We start from the raw sequence: 13,101 nt of genomic DNA on the forward strand, positions 1-13,101 counted from the left end.
CTGGAAGAATAGTTATGGTCAGAGAATTCTAGGTTACAATCTTATGATTTATTTCTGAGTGAGCAAGTATTTAGCATGGCAAGAACATGGCAGTATTCTTTTTAAAGAAACAGACCAATGCAGAAATAACATAAGCGATTTGACTTTTGATGACGTTAAAACCCCTCTTGATTTTGTAATGCCCAACAGATTCCCCTTCTGTTTCTCTTTGGGATAGGCTGCCACTTTCTTTGGATAATCTCAGACAGGGTTTCTGATATATAAAAGCTCTGAAGAGGGGCGCCTGAGTGGCTCAGTAGGTTAAGCATCCGAATTCGCCTCAGGTCATGATCTCATAGCTCTAGAGTTCCAGCCGCACATTGGCTTCTGTGTTGACATATTGGAGCTTGGACCCTGCTTTGGATTCTGTGCCTCCCTCTCTCTGTGTCCCTCCCCTGCTCACACACACACACACTCTCTCTCTCTCTCAAAAATAAACAACAAAAATTAAAAAAAACAAACAAACAAACAAACAAAAAAAACTCTGAAGATATTTGGGAGCCAGTTCTCCAAAGCTGTACCTTCACAGAGTTTGGCTGCCCTAATCATATATATCTTTTTTAGTTCTAGCCTGGGAGATAAGAAGGGAAAGCCTTCAGACTTGGAAACCCTGCCTTTGGGGACATTCTCTCAGACCAATACTAAGATGTTACCCTCCTAGGGCACTGGCCTATATTGACTATCCCGAGGCTTACCTTCTCTTTCTCTTAATGGTGTGTGTTACAGAACTAAAGTTCTTAATTTTCACTTGGCTCAATTTATCATAAAAAAAAAAATGTCCAAATGCCTAGAAATAAATTTAACAAAAAAGTGTGTGTGTCCTATAAAGAAATCACAAGTTCATGAAAATATATTTGTATATTACCTTCTAAAAACTTTATTGTTGGGGTGCCTGGGTGGCTCAGTCAGTTGAGCGTCCGACTTCAGCTCAAGTCATGATCTCACAGTTTGTGGGTTTAAGCCCCACATCAGGCTCTGTGCTGTTAGCTCAGAGCCTGGAGCCTGCTTTGGATTCTGTGTCTCCCTCTCTCTCTTCCCATCACCTGCTTGCACTCTCTCTCTCTCTCAAAAATAAATAAGACATTTTTAAAAATTAAAAGCTTTATTATTTTGCTTTCATAGTGAAGTCCCGCTGGTGTTAATTTTTGAATCAATTTGAATTGTTTTCCATTTTTTCCTACTATTCCAGAACAATTTTTTGAAAATTTTCTCCCTTCACTCCCAACTTTGACGTGCTACATTTGTCATAAATAATGACCATATGACTTAGTATCCAAATTGATTAAATTTTGAGAATAAAAGAGGGAATTGATAGTGATTAGAATAAGTCTTGATTCAATTAAGTATATCCTCTCTCCTGGTTTTCAAGAATGTGTTGGATATTCTTGGCCTCTTACATTGTCAAGTAAATATGAGAACCACTCGCCATATTTCACCAAAAATATTTATAGCTATATCTACTTCTATGGTATTTGTACCGTATATATCTTTTCCATTCATTTTATTTCAAACTCAATTTTTTTGAGAGAGAGAGCATGATGGGGGTGGGGAGAGAAAGAGAGAAAGAAAGAGAGAGAGAGAGAGAGAGAGAGAGAGAGAGAGAGAGAATCTTAAGCAGGCTCCATGCCCAGCACAGGGCTTGATACCATGACTGTGACATCATGACCTGAGACAAAATCAAGAGTCAGATGCTTAAACGACTGAGCCATCCAGGTGCCCCAAACTCTATTTTTATGTTATAAACATATTTTCTGTAAACACCATATGGTATTTTTCCAGTCTAGCCTGACCACCTTTGTCTTGTAACTGGAACACTTTTAGCCAATTTTGCATTTTAAGTCATTACTTAAATACTTGGGAGTTTAATATACCATCTTGGTATCTGTCATGCGTGCTTTGCATGCCTTTCTCTCTTCTTTCTGTCCTCTTTTTTGGATTGATCATTTTTTGTTATTCCCTTTTTCTCTTTGGTTTATTTTGAAAGTTATAAACCCTTTTACTATTCTTCCAGTGGTCACTTCAGACTGTACAACATGCACCCTAAACTCATTAAAATAGACTGTAGCTGTAACTGTACGTTTATCCTCTTCCCAGACAATGCACAGACTTTAGAGTTTTCACCTTATTTCCTTCTGTAAGAAGAAATGAAGGAGGGAAAGCTTGCTGGCAACAGATTTGCTAAGATGTTGTTTTTATTCTGTGTTCTCACTTCTTGCCATCACGGACATCAGTACTGTCAGGCCAAGAATTCTGTTTTATTCTTGGCTTGTCTAAGATCAGAGTGAACAAGCGAACTGAGATCAGTCTGGCTTGCAGAATCTTAGGAAAGTTTATTAACCAGCCCACTGGTTTCGCGGAAGCAAGAAAATGTATCATTTCAAGCCTTATCCCAAGGAGTACATGTATATTGATCAGACCCTCTCCAAACTCCACACCACAGCATTGCATAAAGCCACCCCATTGCCATAAAAACATGTATCACATGATGGAAACCAAGAACTTTTATCAGAAAACATGCAAGAAGATGGTTAACAAGTGAGATCTTTGTACCCCCTCTTTGCTTAACAGTCTGTGCCACTACATTATTCTTTTTTTTGTCATTTCTTGGAATCTTTTATGATAAGACACCCACTCCTTGACTCCATGTGATCCCACACAAACACCATATTAGGGAGGAGAAAAGGCAACAAAAAAAGGGAAGGCAGGCTATCACCAGTGACTAATAGTTTGAAAGAATAAGAACAATTAAAAGATACTAATCTTATAGAACAAGGTATTAGAAATATTGGCCAAGGCAAGTTTGTCTTTACAACCCAGACTCTTAATTGAGGTGCCCTCCTATATTTCAATTGAATATCCATTTTTTAGCCTCCCTTCTACAATCAATGTCTATTTCGGCTTCCAAAATTCTGTCTGTAAACTAAATTATAGTATTATCATGTTTCCTTTGGCCATCAGGAGAGCATAGCAAGTTCATAGACTACTATGTTGTCAAGAATCTACACATTTCATGGGTGTATGTAAACAGCCAACAGAGCTGAACTTACAAAGGAAATTAAAGATCTTTATTCAGATGGTAGTTTTATTGGTAAAGATATATGAAAATTGTCACCATTGAAAGTGCAAGTAATAAAGCTCTAAGCATGACCTTGTATTTCCAGTTTCTAAGGGGAAGACAATCTGCCCAAGAACAGGATGTTAGCAGAGGGATTATGCTTAATAAAGAAAATGAATGGATGGTCGGCAACAAATTCCTCCTCGGGCATCAGCATGGTAAAGGTGGCAACGCCTGCTGTGGCAGCCGCCGCCTCTGTGCCCTCCTCATTGACTTCCACAAAGGACTTATGGACAATTTTTGATATGAAAAGATCTCTAGCTCCTGACATGCCGGACAGATCAGCCTTGCTGCTACTAAAAAGATCCTTTATACCCAGGCGGGATAGGTGGGAGTTAAGGTCGTAGCTCTCTTCCAGCTTGAACCTGGGCAAGTAGACTTTGACTTCAATGCGATCCAGATTCTCAGCTTTGGTCCACCCACGCAGTTTTTCCAAAGTCAATTGTTCCTCAATCTGGAATGAGAACAGTAAAAAGAAGAGGTGAAAACAGTTTTAGATAAGTAAACTAATAAAGCATTATTAAAATGAATGGACCCATTTTATCAGTTGCTCATCAGTCTCCTCCATGTCTTGTGCTGAAACAGATTCCATTTGAAAGATTTCATTTCTTCAGTGGTTAGTGATAATATAACAGAGCCGTGTTCCAGGCCATCAAGCGCCCAAGTACAGGAACTATGGACATTGGGTCCATCAAGTATCCGTCTATCTACCTACCCATACACACCTTCCCACCCATCCATCCACCCAGGAATTACTAAGCTCCTACCACACCAGCTTACTGTTATAGGCCATGATGGCTATGTTACCCTAATCAGTCAAGTGGTATAAGGGAAGATTTTAAAGCTTTCTTCTACTTATTCTGAATCCCATTGATCACAGAGGTTATCTGTGAACCTCACAGAGTTGAAGTAATCTCTAATAGATTTCATTCCTAAGTAAAAATAGAAAAAGACCTAGTTCCTCATTTAAAAAGGAGTAAAAATAGTACCTACCTACAGCATTGTGTGAGTATTAAATTAGTTAATATACATAAAGTGCTTGGCACACAGTATAAAAGACAGCTATTTTCATTACTGTTATAATTACTACTATTGGGCTAGAACAGAACCATTACCCACTTGTTCTAATGATGCTGATTATTTCTCTCATGAGGCTAGAGACTCTTTTTTATATAATCAGAGAAAGAGACGAATATGGAGATACAACTGAAAAAAAGAACATGTTGATTCTAATACATACTCTGTACTTGGAAATGGCTAATATTACATCTCTTCCTGAAAGCAAGTTTGATCAGGGACAGGGTAGAGAAAAACCACACAGCAGCCTAGAGACCCTGAAGAAAACCATACTCTTAACAGTTTTGCCTATTCTGAGTCCTGACATAAGATGGCATAGCCTTTAAATGACACAGAATAGGAATCACATACAAAGTTCATATTAGAACACAGGCTTAGCACTCAAGCCAACATGTCACATGAGTTTTTTTCTGCTGTGTAGCTATTGGAAATTTAATTCACAATCTATATGAATTGCAGCAAGAATGAGCAGTGTAATAGGGTTTTATAGCACATGATGAAACTATGTAGTATAATGTTTTGGGGTTTTCAAATTAAAAAAAAATTTTTAACATTTATTTATTTTTTGAGAGACAGAGACAGAGCATGAGCAGGGGAGGGGAAGAAAGAGAGAGGGAGTCACAGAATCCTAAGCTGACTCCAGGCTCTGAGCTGTCAGCACAGAGCCAGCCCATCGCAGGGCTCAAACTCAGGAACTGTGAGATCATGACCTGAGCCGAAGTCAGATACTTACCCAACTAAGCTGCCCCAGGCACCCCTGGGGTTTTTAATTTTCAAAAATTTGTTTCAAAAAACAACTTTCATTACATTGCCCTTTCCCCTAAAGTTCTTTTAGGAGAGTTGCCATGAGCTGCCACTGGCCCATGTTACATTTAATATAAATCTTTAGATGTTCTCCACCACACCTGTTCACTGACAGTAGCTGAAAATTGAAACTTAGGGCTCGAGTAGTAACGTCCATAAGCTACTTTACAAAGGAATGACAGAGCATTGGAAAGAAAAGTCACATCAGTAAACACATAACAAGCACCTACTGTCAGCGTGAGCACCCACGACCACACAAGGCAGAATCGATACATCAGGACACGTGAAGCATGAAGCTGGGAATGGTTACCTTCTTGAGACCTGTGGACTCATCCTCAATGTCATCTGGCAGCAGGATAATCATGCTGAGTTCCTTGCCTCGGTAAGGCAGTTCTAGCACGCGGCACTTAAGGTCCTCGATGTAGCCATATGGGAATCTCTTCTTTTGATACATCATTTTCACCATTTTTGTCTCTTTCTGGACAGTTGAAAAAAAAAACACTCACTTTTTATCTGCATATCCTTAGAGCAAAGAGGAATTTGAGCCAGTTACATCACCTTACCTTATTCAAGCGGAAGGGCTTATTGTCAGTGGCTTCCTTAATGAACTCCTCCTCCCAGTTCCCTTTGAAATAGATGGCATTCACTAGCACAAGCTTAGTCATGCTGTCAACCACACCTGGAGCCAATAGTTCCAGGATTTTCCCTAAAATGATAAAGTTAACTTTTAAAAAAGATCCACATATCCGAATTCCAAACTGGAACTGACATTTGATTCTCCCCAAAATGCAATTCAAAAGCATAATTCTGTACTTAACTTTCCTTTAACATGGTATTAAGTTAGGAAAACCCTACTAGCACGTTTGCACTTTAAATATGCCAAATAAAAGGGTAAAGGGCCAAAACAAGAAAATTCTCATTTTCTGGAGTTTGTGGTAAACAATGAGGCTGATTTTGTGAATGGCCATTCTTTTTCAGGAAAAAAAAATCCTTGATGAAAATATTTTGAGTCACTAGTAAATCACTTTTTCAAATCCTCTAAGCAGAAGCCTACTCTCTCTCTCTCTCTCTCTCTCTCTCTCTCTCACACACACACACACACACACACACACACACACACAACAAAACAAAAGATTTTAATAAATATCCAAAAGGTAGGACAGCTACTCCACTGAAACACAGGATCCACCTTGACCACAGCGTGGCCATGAACAGTTCTTTGTATGGAAGACAAGTGTTCGGTGCCCTGACTCCTTCCATGACTAGACTAGAGAGAGTTGTACCAGACAGTCCCAGCTACCATCCCTGATTTCTTAGACAAGAAGTTCACAAAAATTATTTATGACCACAGCAGCTTGTAAATATTCATTCACAAGTATTAGGATATTTCTTTCCATATGTATATTAACTAATTGGGGCCAGGCTGGATTTTCCTCAAATTTTTTTATTCCTTTTATTCTACAGTGTGAGTTTTAATTTTAAAATGTAGCTTTGGGAACATATGGGGGGAAATGTATTTAGCTATTTCAGTTAAATCATGTTGAAGTTTCCTCTTGGAAGAATTTCTACACCCAAACGCTGTCCAACTGGGCAGTGCAGAGCTCATTCCCAGGATGAACTCCTAGATTCCCAGAGTCAGGATGAGGGAACAGGAAAAAAGAAGGGGGAATCAGATGCAGGTGGGGAAGCTGGCAGGAGGAGAATGATTAGGTTCTGCCTGGTCTCTCACCTTCTGTCTGCCCTTTGACCCACTCATTAATCACCTTCCTTGCTTCTTCAGAGGCTTGCTGAAAATCTACACTGGCCAAGTCAGCACCATACATTTTCTGAGTTGAAGCTAAGAATTCCTGTTTAAAAAAACAAAAACAAAAACAGGAAATGTTTGTTTCCTAAAATAGTTCAAAGCAGAAATGGTCCCAAAAGGTATAAATTTCATTGTAACAAAAAAATTCTAACTTTATATTTTTTCATTATGGTAAAAAAACACATAACATTAAGTTTACCATCTTAACTATTTTTAAGTACCATAGTTTTTAAGTACTGTAGTACTGCTGTTCAGTAGTTTCGGTATTGTATAAAATTTACCAATTCTTTTCCAACCTTGGCTAACATTTTCATAAATAAGAACATACTGATTGTACTTGGAAATGAATTGTGGAATTCATGGTTTAGTAAAACAGCCAGGGTAAATCTTTTCACTGTGAAGATTATAAAATTAAACCACATGGATTAATAAGAATTCTGACTGTCATATGTTTTCATTCTGTACCATTTTTCTGGATTTTTATAACAATTAAAACTGATTTCTATGAACTTGATTATGCTAGAAAAAAATCTGCATTGTCTAGTGAGTATTTTATTGTTTTTATTTATTTATTTTTTTTAATTTTAGAGGCGGGGGGCACCTAGGTGGCTCAGTCAGTTAAGTGTCCAACTTCAGCTTAGGTCCTGATCTCACCGCTTGTGAGTTCCACCCCCACAATGGGCTCTGTGATGACAGCTCAGCGCCTGGAGCCTGCTTTGGACTCTGTGTCTCCCTTTCTCTGCCCCTCCCCTGCTCGAGCTGTCTCTCTCTCTCTCTCTCTCTAAACATCAAAAAAAAAATTTTTTTTTAATTTTGGATAGAGAGAGAGCATGCATGAGCAGGGGAGAGTGGGGGAGAAGGACAGAGATAGAGGTGGGGGCAGGGGGAAATCTTAAGCAGGTTCCAAGCTCAGCACAGAGCTGGACATGGGGCTGGATCCCACAACCCTGGGATCATGACCTGAGCTGAAATCAAGAGTTGGACACTCAACCAACTGAGCCACCCAGGTGCCCCTGTCTAGTAAGCATTTGAACATGAAGTGCAAAGTACTCACAGGGAGGAAATTATAGTTCTTGTCTCCATACAACCTATTAGCAAGTTTCAGAATATAGGAGGCTCCGCGTTTGTTGATATCAGCATTCAGACTCTGAAATCTTGAATGAATCTCCTCAACTGTATCAAAATGAAGAGCCTAAAATAAAGAAAACATTCTTTCTATAACCATTTGGTTTGAAATTATAAAGTGATTCCTTGGCATTTGCTTCCATCATATTAAATTAATGGGTTTTTATTACTGATTATTCATGATCCCCAGCCCAATATTGTATTACTTTCTCATTGGAGAACAAATAACAGAGAATCCAAAATGTATAGTTTTGTGAGACACAATAATTACAACACTAGAAACTGCTTTTACATCACTTTTTGTTAAAATTATAGCTCTGCAATATGAGGGGTTAATAACCTAAATATTTATACAAGTCTGCTTTTTTATCCAAAGAAAATTCTAAATGGTATGTTTATGTCTTATTCTGAATCTAATATAATTTCACTGAAATTTCTCAGAAATAAACAGTAAAAATAAGAATCATTACCTATGCAGGAACACAAAGATATTACAGATAGAGGGATTTTTTTTTCTTATACCATTAGCATCAGTAACTCACTTATTTAAAAATAACTTCTTTAAACTTAACATTTGGCAAAAGTTTAATCCCCCATGTATCAGTTACAAATCAAAAGTCCCTTTATGGTTTTATGAGGCCTGGGCTGGATCCTTGCTCTTAAGACACAAAGAACAAACCTATACAGTGTACAAAGTCCATTCAATCACCAAGATATGGAATGTTTGCATAGTTGCTATGCGCAATCTGCTTCAATTGAAATGGGGGGGTGGCGCTTAAAACTATTATTTACTGAAGTCATAAAATCCCTGGAAAGCCTCAAAATGAAGCTGATATTACCCTGCAAGAGCAACTAACAATTAGTACCAGGGGGGTAAAAAAAAAAAAGTGGATTTTTGAAAATTTTTAAATGTTGTCATATCTGCACTGATAAAGATGACTGGTTCTCCATAAAGTACAGCAGTAGAAGCTTTGTAGCTGGAACAGGTCCGTCAGCTTGAATCCAGGGCTGGACTGTCCCTAGCTGCAGGTGCTGTGCACTTTGTGACTGGTATGTTAGACCACTTTCAGCATTCCTTTTCCCTAGATTCCGAGCAAAGCCAGAGTTCCCCTCTCAGAATTAAAGACTATCTAGTACAGAAGTGCCCTCCCCACCCACTAAGGACAGGAGGAGGGCGAGGCACTGCAGCTGCTTCTCCTGCTGTGCTAGTGACCTGCCCTTAACAGCTGCTACGCTTCACTTGTCTCTCCCTGCAGGGCCCTCCGGCTCACACAGCCACGTCACAGCCCAGTGAGCCACACTTGGTGCCAGGCACAGGTGCCAGCAGAGGGAATACAGAATCTCACAGTTGCCTTGTCCCCTTAAAAGCTGACCCCTGCCAACTTCACTATGTGTGTTTCCCATGTGTCATTATGCTGGAAAGTAATGTTACATAATAGACATTACTTATGAGGAGCAGGGCATCACATGCGAGGCAGAAACTGGTAAATCCTAGTTCAGGAAGAGATGCGATGGCTTACAGGAAAGCCCACTGGACTACAAGGGGCACACTGCAGGGGCTTTGTCGGCTTTCTTCCCTGCTGTTCCCTCAGCCAAACAAAAACCGGTGGCTGGCACATAGCAGGTGCTCTGTAAGGACCCGATTGTGAATGAAAGCCTACATACAAATGGATTGTTCTTGGGGATTCTTCTGATATTCTGACCTCACAATGTATAGTTGTGGAACACAGAAGTACAGTTTTAAAAACACACTGTAAGAACTCAAAGGCACTTTTCAGTAGAGACTAGCCATCAGCAGGGAGATGGAAGGAAAAGCAGGTTGTCATTGGGTGTTTCTGCTGACCTTGGACACCTGTACTGCAGTAGCACCTTGAGTCCCCAGAAAGATCATGGCCAATGCTGATGAAATGCTTAAGGGAGAGAAGAATATATTCCCAGTAGGACTGTCCTCATTCATAGCGTGGAACATGTCCACCGCGAACTGGGTGTTTGCTGTGCTCAGCTGCTCCATGGTGAAGACTGCAACACAAAACAGAGGCCCCAAGTTGCCCACTGCCCACACCAGCAAATTAGGCAACCGCATTTCCCCATGTCCTCCTCAGGTTGTACCAACCGCCATGAAACTTGCACTTTCTCTATCTCTCTCTCTATTTTCAGGAGAGCATGTGCACAAATGCAGGAGTAGGGATGACTGGCCAGGGACTCAGCAGGGACACAGGATCGGGACCCGGGTTACCCTAAAAGGCTCTGAGCTTGCAGACTGGTGAGCCTGAGGAGGGGCCCACTCTGGGCCTTTCCTAAGTTTAGGAGCACACACATTTCCATGCTCCTTTGGTTCAAGCCTCTCAATCCTTTGGGCAATGAATCCACCGCCCATATTTACCTGAAATAAGAATGTTTCTAATTAGAAAATCATAACTACCTACCTATGCACTATAGCAAACTCCACTAAAGGAGATATAATTGTCCTCATTATTGAGATTCAGTCTAACGTTTCCAGAGGTTAAGAATCCCAAGTCTCATAGCTAGCGTAGGATGTGGGAGTTGAAAACCCCAACGCAGGTCCAAGTTAGGCAAAGCAGCCCGACAGGGACAAGGTGACAGGCTACTCCTGCGAGGCAGCGCACAAGTAGGTGCACCTGACCTCTGGGACCAGCCACCCACTTAACCATCGTGACTTCTATCAGAGCCTCAATGTCCCCGCATGTAGGCAGGGAAGACTACTAGCTGTGCCGGCTGCTTAGCGTGTAAGTCATTAACTACATTTTTGTTGTTGATAAAGAATCTCTAGGATCGCACTGGTCTCCTTTCCCCTCCATCCGCAGAAAGGAGAAGCCAGAAACAAGCATCAGCCCGGGCCGCCTGGAAACTGTCACAAACAGACCAGGGAAAAAGAGAGAACAGGAAGGAAAACATTCTGATCTCAGGCTACGGTTCTGCCGGTTCTGCCGACAAGCCCGACCTCAGTCTCCAGCTGGCCCGCCTGGCCTGGAAGCCCAGCCGCGGTGGAGGGTGATCGGTGGCCCCCGGGGGCGGGGCGCACGGCTGGGGGCGGTGGCGTCCGGGGCGCAGGAATGCCGCGCCGGCAGCGGTCGGCGCGGACGGGCGGAGCCTGCGGAGATCACTAGGCATCCAGAGTTCCGGGCCCTTCGGAGCCCGGGGCTGGCCTGTCCCGCCCGGCCCACCTCCCCATTGCGCGTGCCCCTGGCCCTGGTCTTACCGGCTCCGCACTGGACGGGCTCCGGGAAGCGGGGCGCGAGGTGTAGGAAGAAGAGCCGCGGCCAAAGGCCTTTATAGTTGCGGAAGGGGAGTGCCGCCGGGGTGGGCAGGGCGTTGGCTCTTACCCCAGATGACGTCCTAGGAGTCTGTGTGCTTCCATAGAGGCTGAGGTGACTGTGGGCCCCGCGCCAGGAGCAGTGTCCTCCCCAGGGAATCAGCATTTCTCTGAGTTGTAGGCAATCTCAGATCCCTGGCAGGGATCTGATGGGCCATTTCTTACTAAAATATGAATGACTGAGATGATTATAATGTGTCACCTCTTAGAGGGCAAATTTTGGAGTCCCATCTATGTATGATATACTCCAAACTCTGAGGTTATTTGTTTGTATTTATTTTTTGGTGTGGAGAACAAATTTGGGACCTCTTGCCTAAGGGAAAAAGGGGGCCTCCGGGATAAGAGAAAACAGAAACCGCTCCAAACAGCATCCTTGATGTCACTCACTGTCTTTCTAGTACCAAAGTGAAAACTCAGCCCCAATACTTCCTCACAGGTGATGACTACACCAACTGAGTCAGCTCACATATCACACATAATGACAACTCACATCTGTTTGAATGAAGTATTTCTTAGCCACTATGCTAAAGTGTAGACTCATCAATTTTTCTTCCTGGACTGTTAAAACAGACTGGATGGCTATGGTTGAATAGTAAAGGCAATAACTATTTCTGTGGGGCTTTTGTTTCTCCCTTTAAAGATCTGGGTATGTAGTTTCACCAAAATTTATAGTATTGAGGGTATGAAATAATTCTGCATCATGGAACTTCTCCCCTGTTTTTTGTTTGTTTGTTTGTTTTTTGTTTGTTTGTTTTTTGTGTTTTGTTGGTTTTTTTTTTTTTTTTTTGGCAAATCTCAACATGAAAAGGGGGCAGAGGAAAAATCCTATTGTTTTGTTTTTTTTTTAACGTTTTATTTATTTTTGAGACAGGGAGAGACAGAGCATGAACGGGGGAGGGGCAGAGAGAGAGGGAGACACAGAATCGGAAGCAGGCTCCAGGCTCTGAGCCATCAGCCCAGAGCCCGACGCGGGGCTCGAACCCACGGACCGCGAGATCGTGACCTGAGCCGAAGTCGGACGCTTAACCGACTGAGCCACCCAGGCGCCCCCTAATTGTTTTATTTAGTATGGATAATATAGTGTGAATGGATTTGTAGATTTTTTTCAACTGTGAGAATTTATTTATAATGAAAAGGAACGAAGAAATCACTGTATTACAGTAATGAGTAATAAAAATACTCTCCCTAGTAATAAAAAAGCAGCGAGAATTTAATAATTAAGATTGTAGAGTGCTTTATAGTTTATTAGAATAAAGAAACCAACATTTATTGAAACCAGTCACAATTAAGTTGAAATGATTTGATCACATCTGGTAACCTGTCCATCATTTCATACAGATTTAAAGAACCACTTATTAGCTTCTGCTAAGAGGTCAATGTAAGATAGTCAAGAGTGCAAAACTTCACTGAAAATGTGTTAAATGACAATCAGAGACACATAAACAAACAAAAAAAAAGTTCTGAATTTTTTTTTTCTCCTGGTATTTTGCATTTGTACTTACCTGGAGTTAGTAATCTGGGTCAAATATAGAAGGAAACCATTCCTAAATCAATACATTTACTATCTAAGGTCAAGACAAAGTAACTATTCTGTTGAATAACACTGGAGTGTTCTACTTGTGGCTTTAAGCTGTATGGCCACTACCAACCAAAGTTCATGTAGAGATACTCTCATACACTCTGATGGTATAGCCAGTTTGGACAATATTTGCCATTTCTACTAAACCTCAAACATGTTTACCCTAACTGTGATCCAGCAATTTCACCCCCTGGAATATACCCAGTGAAAATGTGCTGTGAGCA

General features: G+C 41.2%; 1 protein-coding gene across 1 annotated transcript; it reads right to left on the minus strand.

Annotated features, from left to right (window-relative positions):
- Window positions 1-3,101: 3,101 nt before the first annotated feature.
- Window positions 3,102-11,318, minus strand: SERPINB1 (serpin family B member 1). The gene is made up of 7 exons (XM_027040173.2): window positions 11,185-11,318; window positions 9,808-9,983; window positions 7,894-8,031; window positions 6,765-6,882; window positions 5,599-5,741; window positions 5,346-5,513; window positions 3,102-3,608 (listed from the first exon to the last, which is right to left on the minus strand). Exons 2-7 carry the CDS (start codon window positions 9,973-9,975, stop codon window positions 3,204-3,206), a joined length of 1,140 nt encoding a protein of 379 aa, XP_026895974.1. The 5' UTR covers window positions 9,976-9,983; window positions 11,185-11,318; the 3' UTR covers window positions 3,102-3,203.
- Window positions 11,319-13,101: the final 1,783 nt, after the last annotated feature.

This window comes from Acinonyx jubatus, chromosome B2 (genome assembly GCF_027475565.1).
Source record: "Acinonyx jubatus isolate Ajub_Pintada_27869175 chromosome B2, VMU_Ajub_asm_v1.0, whole genome shotgun sequence".
Lineage (NCBI taxonomy): Eukaryota > Metazoa > Chordata > Mammalia > Carnivora > Felidae > Acinonyx > Acinonyx jubatus.